Source organism: Tachysurus vachellii, chromosome 4 (assembly GCF_030014155.1).
Source record: "Tachysurus vachellii isolate PV-2020 chromosome 4, HZAU_Pvac_v1, whole genome shotgun sequence".
Taxonomy (NCBI): domain Eukaryota; kingdom Metazoa; phylum Chordata; class Actinopteri; order Siluriformes; family Bagridae; genus Tachysurus; species Tachysurus vachellii.
In genome coordinates, this window is record NC_083463.1 from 30,433,741 (window position 1) to 30,452,068 (window position 18,328).

At 40.5% G+C, this 18,328-nt stretch overlaps 2 protein-coding genes and 1 pseudogene across 7 annotated transcripts; 2 read left to right on the forward strand and 1 right to left on the reverse strand.

Moving 5' to 3' along the window:
- Positions 1-96: 96 nt before the first annotated feature.
- mpp4b (MAGUK p55 scaffold protein 4b) lies at positions 97-9,598 on the forward strand. Of its 3 annotated transcripts, XM_060867206.1 has the most exons (22): positions 97-246; positions 1,349-1,446; positions 1,657-1,775; positions 2,485-2,562; positions 2,677-2,760; positions 2,987-3,118; positions 4,634-4,715; positions 5,727-5,812; positions 5,904-5,975; positions 6,098-6,294; positions 6,407-6,456; positions 6,604-6,621; positions 6,705-6,746; positions 6,836-6,856; positions 6,974-6,988; positions 7,130-7,171; positions 7,794-7,961; positions 8,281-8,361; positions 8,454-8,547; positions 8,661-8,769; positions 8,877-9,008; positions 9,138-9,598. In XM_060867206.1, the coding sequence occupies exons 2-22, from the start codon at positions 1,401-1,403 to the stop codon at positions 9,327-9,329; spliced, it is 1,860 nt and encodes a 619-aa protein (XP_060723189.1). In that variant the 5' UTR covers positions 97-246; positions 1,349-1,400; the 3' UTR covers positions 9,330-9,598. The 3 variants fall into 3 exon arrangements, with proteins under 3 accessions (XP_060723189.1, XP_060723190.1, XP_060723191.1); XM_060867207.1 differs by lacking the exon at positions 97-246 and having other exon boundaries at positions 1,339-1,446; XM_060867208.1 differs by lacking the exon at positions 97-246 and having other exon boundaries at positions 1,372-1,446; positions 1,668-1,775.
- A 790-nt stretch (positions 9,599-10,388) lies between these two features.
- Positions 10,389-15,889, forward strand: tmem237b (transmembrane protein 237b). Of its 4 annotated transcripts, none has more exons than XM_060868859.1 (14): positions 10,389-10,554; positions 10,684-10,734; positions 11,590-11,621; positions 11,735-11,748; positions 12,782-12,862; positions 13,209-13,337; positions 13,430-13,532; positions 13,627-13,787; positions 14,653-14,779; positions 14,885-15,076; positions 15,157-15,230; positions 15,319-15,406; positions 15,543-15,664; positions 15,744-15,889. In XM_060868859.1, the coding sequence occupies exons 1-14, from the start codon at positions 10,528-10,530 to the stop codon at positions 15,806-15,808; spliced, it is 1,266 nt and encodes a 421-aa protein (XP_060724842.1). In that variant the 5' UTR covers positions 10,389-10,527; the 3' UTR covers positions 15,809-15,889. The 4 variants fall into 4 exon arrangements, with proteins under 4 accessions (XP_060724842.1, XP_060724844.1, XP_060724843.1 ...); XM_060868861.1 differs by having other exon boundaries at positions 13,212-13,337; XM_060868860.1 differs by having other exon boundaries at positions 11,593-11,621.
- An 877-nt stretch (positions 15,890-16,766) lies between these two features.
- On the reverse strand, positions 16,767-17,750 carry LOC132844790 (zona pellucida sperm-binding protein 4-like; annotated as a pseudogene).
- Positions 17,751-18,328: the final 578 nt, after the last annotated feature.

The window sequence follows — 18,328 nt, forward strand, 5'->3', positions numbered from 1 at the left end:
CCATTTTATCTTCATACGCTTTTTAATATTAGTGATCAATATCAGGATGTAAAACAGTGTAACCGTTAAGAAAAATCGCTTACAGACGCTTTAATCTCCTCCCCCGCTCGTCCTGTTTGCGTGGGATTAAGGATAGAGAGGGATTACGCTCTGTCCTAACGCAACTCTCTCTGGTCTAAACTCAGCTCCGAACCGGAAAAGGACACGAGAGAGAAGAGGGCATACAGGACATAGAGAGAGAAAAAGGTAAATGATGATTTGTCGCTTAAGTAGCTTCCTCTGTAGAAGCTTAGACGTTCATTTAAAACAGATTCTCTCATGGGAATGAAGGCGTTCTGCAGGTTAATTCAACAGATTTATTAAACCTGAAAGAACCGAACGGATGTTATTCCGACTTCAAGGTTAATGGCAACCTTGTAATCAACTATAGATAACTCTGTAATCTAATTTCAGACAGATCCTGGATACTAGCTACAGTACAGCGTTCTTTAATGTTGAATGTCTTGTCATGTGTCATTCGCTGGCACTGGAGACTCCTTACATAAATAAATAAACAAAACAAACAAACACGTTAGTCCCTGTATAAAATGTTACAACTGAAAATACGACGAGTTGAAATGAGTGCATTGATATAAACTCGTTATTAACCTTGCAGCTGGGGCTACTGCCAGAGATACTGCTATAAAAGTAATATAATTTAATAATATAATAATAATAATAATAATAATAATAATAATAATAATAATAATTCTAACCAATCAGAGCGATAGAATAACAAAGACGTTATTACAATTTATTTATTTGAGGAAAATCACTTTCATGGATGCAGCGGTAACAGTACAGCACAATGTCACATGGCTTTTAGCAAACTAGAGTTGAATGCAAAAGTTTGTACACCCATGATTTGTGGATTTATTTTACAATTCATCTACTGTATAGTTAAAAGTTACATGTTGGTGTACAGGAAAACCAACAAAAGGAAGAAAGCAAAGTCATGCAATCACATACACTGCTTACATTTACAGCATTTAGCAGACACTCTTATCCAGAGTGACTTACATTTTTTTTATTTCAGTTTATACAGCATAGCAATTGAGGGTTAAGGGCCTTGGTGGACCCGGGATTCAAACCAATGACCTTCCAATCAGTAGTCGAACACCTTAACCACTGAGCTACCACATCCCACATTGTGCTTGTTTAACTTTAGAGCCATCATTCCAATAATAAATGTTCAGCTTGCTAATCGATGCTAATATAGAAACCGGTCTCATGAGTTTGACGTCATGAAAGTGAACTTTGTCTTGTTCATCATTGGTGTAGTAACAAAGACATGAATTATTGTGTGCAGTTTCGGATGTGAAATCATCCAGACATCAGATTTCAGGACATTGAAGCCAGCTATGGAGAATGGAGCTAAAGTGGATCTGCTCAGTATAGAAGAAGAGGGTATGAGATGTGATGCATTTAAATCATGATGGTTTCTTACCCTTGAAAGAACCAGTTTTGGACAAGTTATTGATTTGCCAGGACGTGTTCGGTGTCTTGTGTTTGATTTGTACGTTCTGCATTTTTATAGCTAGAACACTAACAAGTAATGACAGTAATTCATCTCACCCACAATCTTTTCTTGAAATATCTGCTTCAAACCACATGCAGATCTTGTGCAGATCTTGTCTCACATGGTCGAAGAACTGAAGGACTCTGGCAAGGACATAAACCGGACTGAACTGTTACATGGTCTCCTGAATGCTCCATGTTTACAGTCTTTACTAAAGGTCAGTTATGTAAAGAATAAACTGGGTTGGGGTGTTGGCATAGGAAACTAATCAACAGGGTGTGACAACAATCTGGAGTTACTGTTAGCACCCTGAGGCTTATTTATCTACTTACATTTTTATCTCATTTTATACAGCTAAGCAATTAAGGAGAAAGAGCCTTGCTCAGGGTAGCTTGGTGGAACTTGGATTCAACCTTCCAATTGGTAGTCCAACACCTTAACCTCTAAGCTACCACTATTCCCACATTTTCTGAGGCTGGAGACATATGAAAATACTAAATAAGTGTCAACTATACAAAGTTTTTACTATAGAAACAATAAGGTTAAAATAAAATAGAAGAGGGGCATAGAAGCCTTTATTATCACCACATAAACATTACAGCAGAATTCTTTTCTTCACATGCCCCAACTGAGGAGGTTGGGGTCTGAGTGCAGGGGCAGCTATGATACAGCGCCCCTGGAGCAGGGAGGGTTGAGGGCCTTGCTCAAGGGCCCAGCAGTGGCAGCTTGGCTGTGCTGGGCCTTGAACCCCAATCCTCCGATCAATAACCCAGAGCCTTAAACAGTTGAGCCACCACTGCCAAAAACCTTTCATTTGCATTGTAGCTTAAAATGCCCTCAGAACACCTTTTGACCAATCAGAATCAAGATATCTCTCTCTCGCTCTCTCTCTCTCGCTCTCTCTCGCTCTCCCTGTCTATCTGCAGATTTACGAGTGTTTGCAGCAATATCTGAGGAACTCAGCAACCCCGTATCTCTCCTACGCCTCTGGGCTCACAGTTGAGGTTAAGAACTCTCATGTTTTGAATATTTTTGCTAGCTTACCTCAAGTTTTCTCACAAAAGGCTGGAATATACAAATAATTAGCTACTCCTGACCGTACGTATGGCATGTTTCAGATTCTGTCAGATTTAAGATCTCTGCTGTACCCATCCTATGAGGCCAGAGAACTTTACCGTCTACTCATGGAGCCCCACATGCAGGTAACTAGTGCTAATAGTAAGTAAAATTCTATAATTCTATAATCTAGTTTTAAATTAGATGTCAGAGTCTAAAATTTCTGTGTATATTAAAAGTTTCAGCTTGTTGCCATACCAAGAAACTGCAAAAACCCAATTTTCTGTGGACTGAAAGTTCTTCTTCGTGATGTTAAACATTGCTTTCAGAGCTTTATCTGAATATACATTGTTTCTGTATATGTTGTTTTAGGCTCTGATCTCAGCCCATGATGTTGTGGGACTGAAGGACTATGAGCCTGTATTGCCTCCACTGCCCGAAGACCTGGACAACAATGAGGAGGCCATGAGGATCGTCTGCATGGTCAAGAACAACCAACCTCTGGTGAGCATCTTCTGAGGAAGTGTGATTGTTTGCATGTTCTGCAGTTACCAGTGTAGGTTTGTCTAAAGTTAGAACATTAGAACATGGGAAGCTTAATTTGTTGATGCATGACTTTAGGTCAAACTGTCTCCCACACATTATCTTTCTGACACGTTGTGCATTGATGAATAACTTGAGTCTTGTATCCTGTAAAGGATCATGGCGTCAGTAGGGGGATCCGTAGCCAAAGGGACAACAAAGCCGTCATCCCGAACAAAGAGACCCAAAGCGTGGCTCAAGAAGAAATAGACTCAATAAGGAAGATCTTACAGAAATTAAATAGCACACCTGGAGCTTTACCTGATTTCCAGCAAACTAGTGCATGCTGGGACAGGGACCTCACTCACTCACTAGTTCTTGCTAGAAGGTATAGTTCTGGATTTCAAGATTTTACCAAAGACATGGATGCTGAAGATGACTCTGCACTTCGTCCTCCAACACCTAATGCCACTCTTTCTACATGGACCCAAATGTCTCAATCTCCTCCTCTTCCACCTAAAGTACTCCGATATGTACGCACTGTTCCTTCAAGCCCTTTTCACCAGCATCAAGTGATGCAGGCACCAACCAGCTCTCGAGTAGATCTGGCCAAGCAGGAGCATCTGGACATCCAGATACTTAGTCAGAAGATGGTTACAGCCACAGAGTGCATGTCTGAGAGTATGCAGGAAAATGCAAAGGTGCTTCTTTTATTGACACAGGCACTGGAAAATCTTACGAATACAGCACTGACGTCACAAGCTTCAGCTTCTGGGGAATCTACAGATGGAAAAACCTATGACTACAGAGCATCTCCTTGGTGTGGAAATGCAGATTTATGTGTTCATTTTTTAGGTAACATGCAGCGAGCTGATGTGAAAAACATCTCTGGGCATGATCATACCCCTGCCGACTTGGTTGGCCATTTTCACTGTCCTTCCTACGTTTCTTTTGCATCTCCCTTTTCTTCTTCCTCCAGCTCTGTTTGTCCAACTCAGCCAATGTCATCTCAGAATTCCCCCAGCACCACCTCATCTAAAGGCAAAGGCCAACTCAAGCTCCCCTTGACATCTCCAAGGCATCAGGATACCAGACACTCTAATGTGTCCAATAGTTTGCAGCTGTCCAGCTCACCCCAAAACAACAGGGATAGTAGTGCTGGAATGGGGTGTTTCCATAATCGGAGGAAAAAGAAGGGAAAGAAATTAGGTGGTTTTCTATTTTCTTAACACTTGTCCCACTTTAATACAGTAATAAGTCTTCATTTCTTCTAAATCATTTTTCATGGTTTATCAATCCATCCGCTTGTCTTATTCTCATCGTCCTCCACGTCTTCATTATCACCCACTCTGGTCCGGATGCTATTCTCCTCATTTATCATCTCTCCAGACCTGACACTCGTTCATCTTTTTCCATTATTGAACAATTGACCATCGTTTAGAAGTAATAATTTGAATAATACGTTTTTGCCTAAATAATTCCATTCGTTCATTATAGGGAGCGACTATACGGAGAGATGAAATGACAGGAGAGATCTACGTGGCTCGAGTTATTCATGGAGGATTGGCTGACCGCAGTGGTAAGATAAGTTCCATGCCTTATTGATATGCCATATTCACATGTAACGCATGTGACTTCGAGCCACAGGCAACAGGTTTCCATAAATTGGTACTGGAGAAACACTGTCCTGTACAGTTCAGTGTTTTCTGAACTCTAATACAACCACATCAACTCAAGTATTAGCTGATGGTGCTGGACACAAGGGTTCTCCATGACCAGAATCGGGTGCTGCAGTTACCAGTGATATCAATATTAATCAATGGTAATTTACAGTATGAGGGTACAGTGGTTTAATAGTTAACATGTTTGCTTTGTACCTCCAGGATTGGGGGCTCTATTCCCACCTCTATTCTGTGTTTGTGTGTATAGATAACATGATCTCCCCATGCTTCAGGGATTTCCTTCAGGATCTTTGTGTTCCTCCACCACTCAAACAACATGTATTGTAGGCTGATTGGCATTTTTAAAAACTGTCCATACAGTAGTGTGTAAATGAGTGTTGGATTGTGTCCTGTGGGGGAAGTCGTGGCCTAATGGTTAGAGAGTTTGTCTCCTAACCCTAAGGTTGTGGGTTTGAGTCTCTGAGGTGCCCTTGAGCAAGGCACCGAACCCCCCGACTGCTCCCCGGGCGGTGCAGTATAAATGGCTGCCCACTGCTCTGGGTGTGTGTTCACGGTGTGTGTGTGTTCACTGCTGTGTGTGTGTGCACCTTGGATGGGTTAAATGCAGAGAACTCTTAAATGCAGAGAATTCTTAAATGCAGAGAACGAATTCTGAGTATGGGTCACCGTACTTAGCCGTATGTCACGTCACTGTCACTGTCACTGATGAGTCTACACCCCGTCTAGGGTGTCCCCTACCTTGTGCCCTGGGACAGACTCTAGGCTCCCTGTGATCCTGTTTAGGATAAGATTGACAGAGAATGGATAGATGGATGGAATTTACAGTATGTTTATGAATAGATACTGTGATTTGGGGGAAACCTGTCAGATGTAGCAAGCATTATTAGCATTTCTGTGTCCTCTTGTAGGTCTCTTGCATGCTGGAGACAGACTGGTGGAGGTGAACGGATATCCTGTGTTTGGACTCGAACCAGAGCAGATAATAAAAATACTGGTTCGGAATTTTAAATTCCATTCTCTTTTTTTCATGTGTAAAGTGCCGGCTTCATGGCTATATCTTGATAAGTCGTGTCTTCTCCAAACAGGCTCACTCACATGGAACCGTTATGTTTAAGGTAGTCCCGATTACTGACAGACCAGTCAACAACAAGACCATGGTCAGTTATTTATTTTTTCTTTCCTATACTATGGTAGCATCGGATCAACGGTTAAAGGTTTTTCTTTTCTAAATAATAATAACTTTTTTCTCTCTTTTCACTCATGTCTGTCTCTACCGTAGCTGTTTGTGCGAGCCATGGTGGACTACAACCCCCACGAAGACCCTGGTATCCCTTGCATGGACGCTGGCATGGCCTTCAGAAAGGGCACCTTGCTGGAGATAGTGGACCAGACTGATGCCCTCTGGTGGCAGGCGAAGAAAGTACCGTGCAGTTCGACGTGTGCTGGACTCATCCCTTCTGCCTGCATGCTCAAGAGGTCAGGGGTTAAAAGAGGTCTTTTAATATACTCAATAATCTTTATAAACACAGTATATAAAATAGTTTAACACTTCACATCATCTGTTGTTTTATGTGCTGTGGGTGTCAAGGAATCTGAAAGAATTCTGGTGGTCACAGCCTCACACCTGCAATAAGATCTGTGAGTATATAAATGAACTTAACCATATCAATTCTTATAAATAACATTGGGTCTTTTATATCGATGAAAATAGACGTTAGAGAAAATGAAACATCGTTAAACAATTTTTTAAAGAATATCTTTTGGCTCTTTTGTGCTAATCTGAAGTGAGCGCAGTGGATGAAGGTGAGAAGCGTTAATCGGTGTTATTTTTATGAATAAAAAGCCATAAAAATGGGTATATAATGGATATTTTTTACTTTGTTCAGAGGATGACATGAAGGCTATAGATGTGTCTGTTGTAGAAACAGGTATCTTTATCTTCATCTTTAAAAACCTTGTAATAATTTCAGTGTAGCACTAATGAGGGTAATGAGGTTTATTGTTTTTTTTTTTTTAGATGAGGAAGCATTTGAATCTGGTAGGAATGGCATTTGTTGTTGGAATACAAAAGATAGACTAAAACATAGTCGGTGTAAATTATTGGTGATTTAAAGAGTTATATTTCCATCTGTTTCACCGACTGGTGACGGTGAAGAAGAACTAAAGGAGGGTAAGTACACTTTAATCATCACCTTTTTATTTGTACTGTTTATCTAACACACACACACACACACACACACACACACACAAGTACACAAACACAGAAAGAGAGAGAGAGAGAGAGAGAATAAGCTTTTTTTCCTGGTTTCAGATGAGAACGAGTTTAACACTAGCGTCGATGGCATTTATCTCGGTAAGCATCTTTTATGAATGGAAATTAATTTATTAATTTTCATAATCACAATTCATAATTTCAAAATGTAATAATTTATTATCCTTATTTAAAAAATGGTTGAAAACGCATTTCTATCCGCTGGTTTTTATTTAATTCTGATTTATTACTGTTATTATTTTATTTTGTTACTATTTAATTATTTAATTATCTGTATTTTATGATGTACAGCACTTTGTGGTCAGCTTTGGTTGTTTAAAAAGTGCTTTATAAATAAAGTATTATTATTATTATTATTATGAAAATGTACTAAAGAACGTAATTGAGGATATATTTCTGTATAACTCCATTTTAGGCTTTAATTAGTTTTCTAGTAACTTGTTTTCTAATTACTATATTTGATATTGTGTATGTGCCACACCAAGCAGTGACAGTAGTTAGGGAGTGACAAATTTAAACAACACGAAGAGAATTCGACAGTCGAGTGTTCTGCAAAAGTCAGCATCTAGATGGCAAAACTGCTGCACAACATCTGGATTTAAGATGTACTTTATATTATTATTGCTTTAAATTTAAATAGTATATCTGCTGGAACGTGTAAGTTCTACCTGTTTATGTGTGTGTGTTTGCGTGTGTGTTTCAGCTGGCTTCCGGAGTAGTCTGCGTGTGTGTCGTCGGCGCAGGGCTCAGGGTGGAGTTTCAGGCCTGATCTGCTCCCTGTGCTGCACCAGTTTCTTTACTAGCCCATATGAGGATGTGGTGCGATACCAGCGTCATTTAGAGGACACACACCGCCTCATCGCCCTGCTCGGTGAGTGTATCCAGAGCGACTTACAATTTATATCATTTTATCCAACTGAGCAATTGAGTGTTAAGGGCCTTGCTCAGGGGCCCAGCACTGGCTTTGTGGACCTGGGATTCAAACACACAACCTTCCGATCAACAGTCCAACACCTTGAACACGAAGCTACTACATCCTTAGGAAAAGGAATAGTAATATATAATATATAACAGTAATGTGCCTTTTTAACTAACAACTGATTTATAGACCTCTTCTGTGTCTGTTTTTGTGTGTTTTAACTTTTACTTGTCTTCTCAGTTCCTGTATATGGTGTGTATTGTTCTCTCAGGTCCTTCTGGAGTCGGTGTGAACGAGTTGCGCAAGAAACTGATCGAGATCAACCCGAGGACCTTCCTGGGACCCACGCCACGTCAGTATGCCCTCGCTCTCACACCTCTGATCATCAAAAACATGAAGTCTGTCTGGATTCTGCACCACATGTGCATTTTTTGCGATTTTCAGACACGACGAGACCACAGAAGATGTACGAGGAGCCTGGGAGAGAGTATCACTTCGTCAGCAGAGATCAGTTTGAGAACATGGTGCACAACAACAGGTGGTTTCACACACTTTATGGGTGTTTGTAGATGAGTACAAAGGTTTGTTTACCCTTAACACAATATGAAGGATTTATACTCAGTTGTTGCAGGGACGTGTTTGTTTCCTTAGGTTTGTGGAGTACGGAGAATTCAGAGGTCACCTCTACGGCACCAGTGTGGATGCGGTGAAGGATGTTCTGGGTGCTCGGAAGATCTGCATCATTGATCTTGATCCAAATGTGAGCTGGAAACTTTCATCCTATAGTCAAATACATATTTGATATTGATTTGTTATCAAATAATAAACAATATTAAGAATTTTCTCTGCTTATTGTTTACACCTCAGGCCATTCCATCAGTACGGACTCCTGAGCTGAAAGCATACATCATCTATATAAAACCTCCTCCTTTAGCCCAAATGAAACGAACACGGATCAACGCCCAGGTGACTAATTACTGCACCACTCGACCGTTTAAGGTGGGTTTGTGTGATCACACACAGCACCGAATTGCCTAACGAAAATATTAACATTCCTTAGGAGAAAGAACAAGGTGTAGAAAGACTTCTTGTTATTTGTGTAATACCTTTTTAATTTCTGTTTTACAGGATGAAGAATTTTATGAGCTCGAGGAGGCAGGCTGCAGGATGGAACAGCATTACAGTCAATTTTTTGATCACGTGATCGTGAACGATGGCCTGCAGTCGTCCTGCGTTCGGCTGATGGCGGCGGTGAGGAGAGCTCAGGAAGAGCCGCAGTGGGTTCCTGCCTCATGGATCAAACCGACTGAAGAAACATGACATTAAGGGATCAGTTTAGGGTTTTTTTCTTCTGCATTCAAGGCCACTGATTTAACTCATAGCACCAAAAAGCTCATGAGATGAATCAGATCATTTTAAGTGGAGCAAAATCACTGTCTTGTGAAGAATCTCTTGAGTGGAGCTGAGATGTGTGAACTTACATGTTACTGTACATGTGATCGTTTGTTTCATACAATTCACTTCCAGAAAAATGTATATTCTGTGAGTTTCCTTAAAACGTTATTTGCAATTTTTACTTTTTTTTTTTAGAATAAATGAATTGCACGACATTTTTAGATCAAACTACTGCATCATTTCAGATAAATATACACAAAAAGAAATGTATAGTCTAATGCACACTTTTGCATCTTTCCTATTTTCTGGATGAAAAGCTAAAGACATAGAAGACATTTGTATCTACAATAATAATAATAATAATAATAATAATAATAATAATAATAATAATAATAATAATAATAATAATAATAATAATAATAATAATGGCTTAGTGGTTAGCACGTTCGCCTCACACCTCCAGGGTTGGGGGTTCGATTCCCACCTCCGCCTTGTGTGTGTGGAGTTTGCATGTTCTCCCCGTGCCTCGGGGGTTTCCTCCGGGTACTCCGGTTTTCTCCCCGGTCCAAAGACATGCATGGTAGGTTGATTGGCATCTCTGGAAAATTGTCCCTAGTGTGTGATTGCGTGAGTGAATGAGAGTGTGTGTGTGTGTGCCCTGTGATGGGTTGGCACTCCGTCCAGGGTGTATCCTGCCTTGATGCCCGATGACGCCTGAGCTCCCCGTGACCCGAGGTAGTTCGGATAAGCGGTAGAAAATGAATGAATGAATGAATGAATTTACTTCTTTATAACCCAGATTTAATATCAAACGTCACGTGACACAGAAGCGACCGTTCCGTATCCAAGGGCAACAAACAACATAATGGCAAACGACAAATAGCATTCCAATAGCATCAGAAGTGCACTAGCTAGGATACAAACTGAATGGATGTCTACGTCATATCTAGGGGACGACATGTACTATATGGATGTATTTGGGATTTAACCACGTAAAGGCTGAAAACTCTGAAATCTCTGCGCTTTTGTTTTTACTTTATGGCGCTCTCCTTTTTAAAATTCACGACGATTAAAAGCAGAGATTTATGATTTGACAAAAGTGTTGTTTTCTTTTGTAATAAAAATGAGAATGGATCCCGACGACGAAAAAGTGAGTTGTTAGCAAGTTGGTCGGTTGACTGAGTTAGCCTGCTAGCTAGCTTGTGGTAAACACGTTAATCACACGATTCTTTTTTTTTTTAAAGATCCTTTATATGTTTATAAATGTTCTGTCATGTAGGTTTACGGCACAAGAAGAAGAGACCTACCGCCAATTTCACACATACAGAAAGTAAGCTTTGCATGCTAAAGACCCGATTCTACGTGTTGTATAACTTTGGAAACAGGTTATGTTTAATGTTTTGGCCAGAATTGCGTATTTGTGATGATCTATAAAAGCTTATTCTGAATAAACATTAAAAAGCTGAAATTGAATGACCCAGGTTTGCTCCTGAATACGCTAAGGATTCAAATTTGGAGTTGAATGAATAATGATTCCGAGTCGAGTGATAATTTCAACTCTTTTCAGTAAGCCAGTTCACTCGGCTCAGCTCTCCAATAAGAGCCGACTCTTGTTTTAAGAGTCGACTCGATTTCTTTAATATTATATCAGCAAGAATATACAATTATAGATATATTGTTAACTAATATATAGTTAATAATATATTATTATTTAAAAAAAAAAAAAGAAACAAAGAATGTTACTTTAGGGTTAGTTAATAATATATCTATAATATATTCTTGCTTTAAGAGTCGACTCGATTTCTTTAATATTATATCAGCTAGAATATATTACAGATATGTTATTAACTAACCCTAAATCAACATTCTTTTTTCTTTTTTTAAATATAATAACCAAAAAAAAAAAAGGTAATTTAAAGCTCATTAATCTCAAGCAAGCTCGAGTAAGTACTGGTGTAATCCTGGGCTCAAATTTAGCTCAGCACTAATCCATGCACACGCCTGTGTATAATGTTACTTTCTCACCATTGATCTTTAGTAGAAAGTAGTTCTCTGAAGCCATCACATTCTGGTGCGTGAGAGAGAAAAGATGGCTAGAATAGTTCAGTACTTTATACCTGGTGCTCTATGTGTAATCAAAGATGTGACGTTGTGACTTTTGTGATTTTTTTTTATTTTTTTTAAGCAGGGTCCACGTCCATTGCCACCTTTGCCTAGGTAAGCACCGCAGTCAATGGTGAGATGTTAATTTTACTTTGTTGTTAGTGCAAAGTGATGTTGATCTATTTGTCTCTCTCCTCCAACTTTGCATCTCCCTGCACTAAAACCAGCCAAGATACAACAGGTTAGTACGTCATCTTCAGTAGGGAAGGAAACCGGTTCATTTATATAACAAATAAATAACCTCAGGCTGTGTTGTTTTAAGAAATTAGTCCCTCCAAAATACTTTTTTTTTTTTGTTTTTTTTTTTTGCAAAAAGCTATTAAATTGGTGAAATTTCATCGACAGGAGCTTAGATGCTAAGATACATGAATGGAAGAAGGCTTTGGATGAATGTGTGTTGTGATGATGTCTCATGGTGCAACTCGCAATATTGCAAAATCATGAAGGACTGACTTATTATTCAGCAATAGGATTATGGTATTTATTTTTTTCCATTTTCTACCGCTTATCCGGGGCCGGGTCGCGGGGGCAGCAGTCTAAGCAGGGATGCCCAGACTTCCCTCTCCCCAGACACTTCTTCCAGCTCTTCCGGGGGAATACCGAGGCGTTCCCAGGCCAGCCGAGAGACATAGTCCCTCCAGCGTGTCCTAGGTCTTCCCCTGGGCCTCCTCCCGGTAGAGCCAGATTCCGTGTCCGGGGATTGGGTCGCCGAGGTCCCCGCCTTCGACTGCCACCCAATCCACATTGCACCAGCCCCTTACGGTCCCTCCTGCAGGTGGTGGGCCCACAGGAGATCGGCCCCACGTCGCTCCTTCGGGCTGAGCCCGGCCGGGCCCCGTGGGGTAAGACCCGGCCACCAGGCGCTCGCTGCGCCATACCGGGCGACGTCACGGACCTTGTTATTAACTCACTCATAAGGGGTATTTGAACCGCTCTTGGTCTGGCCTGTCACCCAGGACCTGTTTGCCTTGGGAGACCCTACCAGGGGCAGAAAGCCCCAGACAACATAGCTCCTAGGATCATTCAGGCACACAAACCCCTCCACCACAATAAGGTGGCGGTTCGGGCAGGGGTATGGTATTTAGTTTTAGTTGAAATTTTCCAATAAGGGCGTTTGGAGACGTTTCAACAACACTGTAATTCATTTCCGGCTTCAGGATAAATAATCGATCACAATCCTGTGGTTTGTTCATGTTTGCTGTTCTTCGACCCAGACGAAATGCCAGTACAAAAGAAGAGAAAGAAAAAGAAAGCCAAACAGGAGGAGAGCACGGATGTGGCTGCAGTTCCTAAAGGTGGGAACCTAAAGTGTTTTTTTTACATTTGCACAATCAAATCAAATTTAAATACCACAGGTTTATGACTCTTTTATAGATGGTCAAGAAAAACAGAGTTAGATGATTTGATGCCATTCAGATACTGGTCATATAAAAGAATATCTTAATGAGATAGTTTGTGATTTTTAAAGCCATGAATGAATGCAAACTTTTTTTTTAAAGTATTTTTGAAATTACATGAGTAATTCAGGGCCATAAACGCCTTCAAACTTTGCAAACTGCCCCTTTAAGATGATAAGAAGAGCTTTTCCCGTTGAAGAAGCATAAAGTGTCTATGTAATGTGACGTGGCCCTTTCACTTCAGGAGATGGTGCATTCGAGATGGGAGGCATGTCCAGTCCGAGACTGTCAGAAAGCCGAGAGCGTTTAACTCCTGAACCTTCTGAAAACCCACCTCAGAGGAAGAAAAAGAAGAAGAAAGCTGATGCAGTCGGTGCGTCTTGTATCACAAAACAGGATAAGGTAATTGTTCGTTAGGTAAAGTGTTGGTTCATTTGGTGATGCTGGCACGCTGTGATTGGTCAGATCAGGACGGCGATCACGCTAACCTGGTGCTGAACGGTGGTGACATGGCAGAGCAGATCTCGGACGAAGAAACGACATGGAAATCGAAGATAAAAAAGAAGAAGTGAGTTATCAGTAAAAATAAACAAATAAATAAATAAAAAAGGTTAGAAGTCCATTAAAATTCTTTATTCACTTGTCTGTATTTCTCTTTACAGGGCAAAACCTAAAGTGCCCGAAAAGGAGCTGAATTATGACCTGGATGTGGAAGATGATGACATCATCACGGGTTCCCAGGCGCCGATCCCCCAGAATGCATTGTTCTCCGCTTCTCAGGGTCAAAGTCAGCCTGTGGCAAAGGTGTTTATCGAAAGAGGACGTAGGTTTGCACTTTCACTCATCATGCTGAGAAAGTGTCAGTCAGGCTTTGATTATTAAAAAAAAGTTTTTTATTATTGTATATATTAAACCATGGAAAGAATATCACACGACTACATCTGCTTAGAAGAGGCTGTCCAACAAAATGAGCGGTTAAGCAGAAATAGCCTGTGCTACTATGATGCTAACACCAGCATGCTTCACTTTCACTCATCATGCTGAGAGTATCATTCCAACAGTGAAGCATGCTGGTGTTAGCATCATAACAACCTCATATGTCCAAATTTGGTCAATTTCATATTTTTTCACATATCGATGCTATTGGTCAGTCCCCACGTGGGTCTGTTATTTTTACAAGTTATTAACCGATCTAAAGTCTTGAAAATAGCTTGAGCACAAATCTCATAACTCCATTGGACACTTCAACTGTCCACCTCTTCCTCACTCCGTGGGAGAGCTTCGCGGCATATTTCTCCTCAAGAAGAGTCGCAACGAATCAACACGTCTTCTGAGGTAAATGTCTTCAAAACACTGGGCTCAAAGAAAAAAAAATCTTGACCCCCGCTAGTTCTGGTGCTCGTCTGAGGACAGGAATTTAGCGCAAGACAATCCACTGCAACGCGGACTAAACCCTGTGCACTGCAGATAAGGTACGGCGTTTTTTTCATTTCCTGAAAAATAACGGTTTTGGAGATACGAGGATTCCGCCTGACAGCGACGATATACAATAATAAAAAACTTTTTTTTAATAATCAAAGCCTGACTGACACTTTCCCTGAACCTTTTCCCAGATTTTCTGCAAATCACTGTATAGTGTCTATAGAATTTATAGAATCTCATATAGCTGTCTGTGTGTGTGATTTCAGGCCGTTTTCAGCCTGCTGATCGTACAGCTCGTCATGGGACCAGCAATCAAACGGACCAAAATTTCATGGATGTCCAGTCCACGTGGACCACCAGAGACGTGTCAATGAGAGTGCACCGTGGCTTCAGGTGGGTTTGTGATATACCGCGCCTTGTATAAATATCCCCCTCACACACTATGAAGTGCTCCTCCTGCTAATATCACTCAATATACCCAGCGTTTCTTTCCTGAAGGGTGCTCGGCTTGTTCTGTCACGGCTTTCTAGCCGGTTTCGCTGTTTGGAATATTATCGTGCTCTACATTTTGGCTGGAGATCAGCTGAGCACTTTGCCCAACTTACTGCAGCAGTACTACACCCTGGCATACCCCGCACAGTGCCTCTTTTACCTCCTCCTGACCTTTAGCACTGTTTCAGCCTTTGACAGGTAGGACAAGGTGTGTGTGGTGATGACCTGTTTAATCTCCGCCCTAAAACACAAACACTAAAACAAGACTGTTTTAACAGAGTGAATCTTGCCAGCATACCGACGGCCATCAGGAGTTTCCTCACTCTCGATCCTGTGGCACTCGCCTCTTTCTGTGAGTTTCTATTTTCTAACAAATGCAGAGTTATTTATAAAAATCTGTACAGTTCTGCACCGAGTTTTCTGTATATTTCTCCCTCTAGTGTATTTCTCAGCTTTGGTCCTGTCTCTAAGCCAGCAGATGACTAGTGATCGTATTAATCTCCATCTCAGCGTGAACGCTTCACTATGGTGAGTCTTCTATACGTAATACACCTTAACGACCCAGTGAATAAAGGCAGACTTTCACTTAGGGAGGCCCACTCTGCCATCCATGTTGCTTAATTGTCCTCCTTAACAAACAAACCATGTCGCATTTCCCCGTCAGGCTGCCTGGTTCAGAACACAGTATACTGTATCCCTGGATCATTGTTCATCTGGTAGTCACTCTGTTGGTAAGCTTGGCCTGGGTCCTAGCGTCTACCTCTGCAGATGTGGATTACACAGAAGGTAAGTTCTCACAGTATGACTAAATTAAGCACTTCAGCTGGAGGGTTGCCTCAGACATCACAATGCCTTATTTGTCCAGAGTCGTTGATGGCCATGAAGATAGAATTTCCCAAAGTGGAGGAGAAAGGAAGCGTCACTGCCTAAGCAGCAGCGTCAGATGAAATGTTCTGTGTTTGTACTCATTCTACACAGTGTACATTTGTAAATAAAGTTGTAAGAACACCATGATGACTACATTTGTCTTTATTTAGATTTTGTGGTAGTGTTTTTTTTTTATGTGTAGTGGCGGTCTAAACCAGTGTTGTAATGTAACGGAGTACAAATACTTCGTTACTGTACTTAAGTAGAAATGTCACGTATCTGTACTTTACTTCGCTATTTAAATTTATGTCAACTTTCACTTTTACTCCACTACATTTCCTAGATAAAATGTACACTTTTACTCCGTTATATTTCCACTAAGCGTCTTCGTTACTCGTTACTACAAAATAAAATCAGAAGAAATGTGTGCGACTGCAATAAGGGAGGTTTGGCGAATCACTGCTCCTAGATTGCATTGCATTACGCTCCGCACGCTCTACGGAGAAGCACAGGGACGCACAGCGTGCACGCGCAGCACAGTCAGAGCTGGAGGCGTTTATCTATAACGTTAATCGGCGGAAAGACGCAAATACGGCAACCAAAAGCGGTGATATGTCACTATTCTTATTACCAGAGTTGATAGTACAAACAAAATATTAATACAAACAATCCATTCAATAAATAAATAAAAATAACATTTATTGATTTTGTCTTTGTCTTGTGAATATTTTTCATTAATGACTTCATTCATTGGACACACTGTTTGTAGAGAACGCACACATACATGAACTGATCTGATTCAAGACCGGCATCATTACATCATGCATAAAATTTTGGTGTCCACTTTTGCCATTTAATAACAACATAACTTTTGGTTTACTATGTAGTCATATAATATATAATTGCTCATGTCTACCGAAAATCACTGAAATTCCAAGCAAAAACCCTTTAGTTGTAGTTGTAGCAATTTCACCATAACATTATCCCAAGGCAGTTTGTTAAAGAGAGTTCATTTGATTCACTACAGTCTTTTAATCTGAAGACGACGATGCTGTTTTGGCTTTTGTCTGAGAAAAGCCATCAAGAGGACACCGATACTTATCTCTGTGAGAGCAGCTACACCATACAGTCTACAGCCACCGTCCTAAGACTCTAAACACATGATGAAAGACATCAAGTAGGGTTTAGTTTCTAGTTTAGCTAGACTGGTTTAAAAAGACCTTACCTTCCTTATGATCTGCTTGGCTTTTAGCTTAAACTGGCAGGTCAGCAATAAGGACAACTATCCCACTAGAGACTACGACCTTCTTCCAAGAATCCTGTGCAGCTGAAACTGACATTCCTGTCAATTCAATTGCATACATACAAGATCAAATGTAGTGAGGAGTAGTATGAGCTACTTGTCCTATGACCGCTTGATTCACAGGACTCTGTGGCTCAGAGCTGGCACATAGTGGATGAAGAGCTGAAGAAAGGAAGGAAACCATAACACCAAAAGATCTTACCCTTCTGTAAAATCCACAAACATGGAACAATTAAGAGGCAAACTTTTTAGGTATTAGCACATTCTCGTCAACAAAGGTAAACATTTTCACAATGAAAAGTCCGTAGTGAGTTGGATACTGAAAACCTGAAGACAGACCAACAGGAACCAGAATTGTCTGGAAACGGTCGTCTTCAAAAGGACATCTTGTAAAGGCACAACAGTAAAGGTTTCACACAAATCAGAAAGACCAAACTATTCGTTTTCAGCCTGCTATCGTGTCAGGGGTACATTGGCTTAGTGTTGATGAACACGGTAAAATATTTACCCAGCAACCAGCAGGTCCCACTAAGGTTTGTTAGAGGAATCTGTGGAACCATTGGCCCAGCGGTGGTTCAACACAAGGGAGATATTCAGATCCTCTCTCTCCAGTATGCATACTTCCACATACACTGGATCCTGCAATACCTTCATCAGAGGGTAGTCAGCTTCCGTGTAGTATGAGCTATACACATATGACATGAATTTAGAAATCAGACTTTTCCCCAAACATTCTTTTATTCCACTAGTTTCATGTCCAGCTCCCAACTGATTACAGAGTACAACTTGAGTACAAATCTCCCACTCTGACGGTTATTGTTAGGTCCTGCCAGATCACATATCACCCCCCCCAGTACAAGAACAACCTTGAGTGACCTTGTATTTTTAAACAGGCAAGTTCAAAAGACCTAGATATAAATTGGGTTATGCTTTAAATATCAACCTGATCTCATGAGAGTTCTGTACAGTATGTTTTTTGATGCCCATGTTTCTAGGTTCTTTCTTAACATTCCTTAGCAAAGACTATGGAATCCCAGTTCATTCGTAAGCTAAGCAGGGTTTTAAAATTCCTTACAGCTATATGTGTTAGGACATAAGGTTCATTGCTTCTTTGTTAAGGATTAAAGATAAACAGGAAACAACAAATTTAGGATTTATTACTATTTATTACAACACTTTATTTACCAATAGTTAATTATAAGTACTGTTATTATTATTATTATTATTATTATTATTATTATTATTGTAGTAAATATATGCTAAATGTAATGTTACAGTGA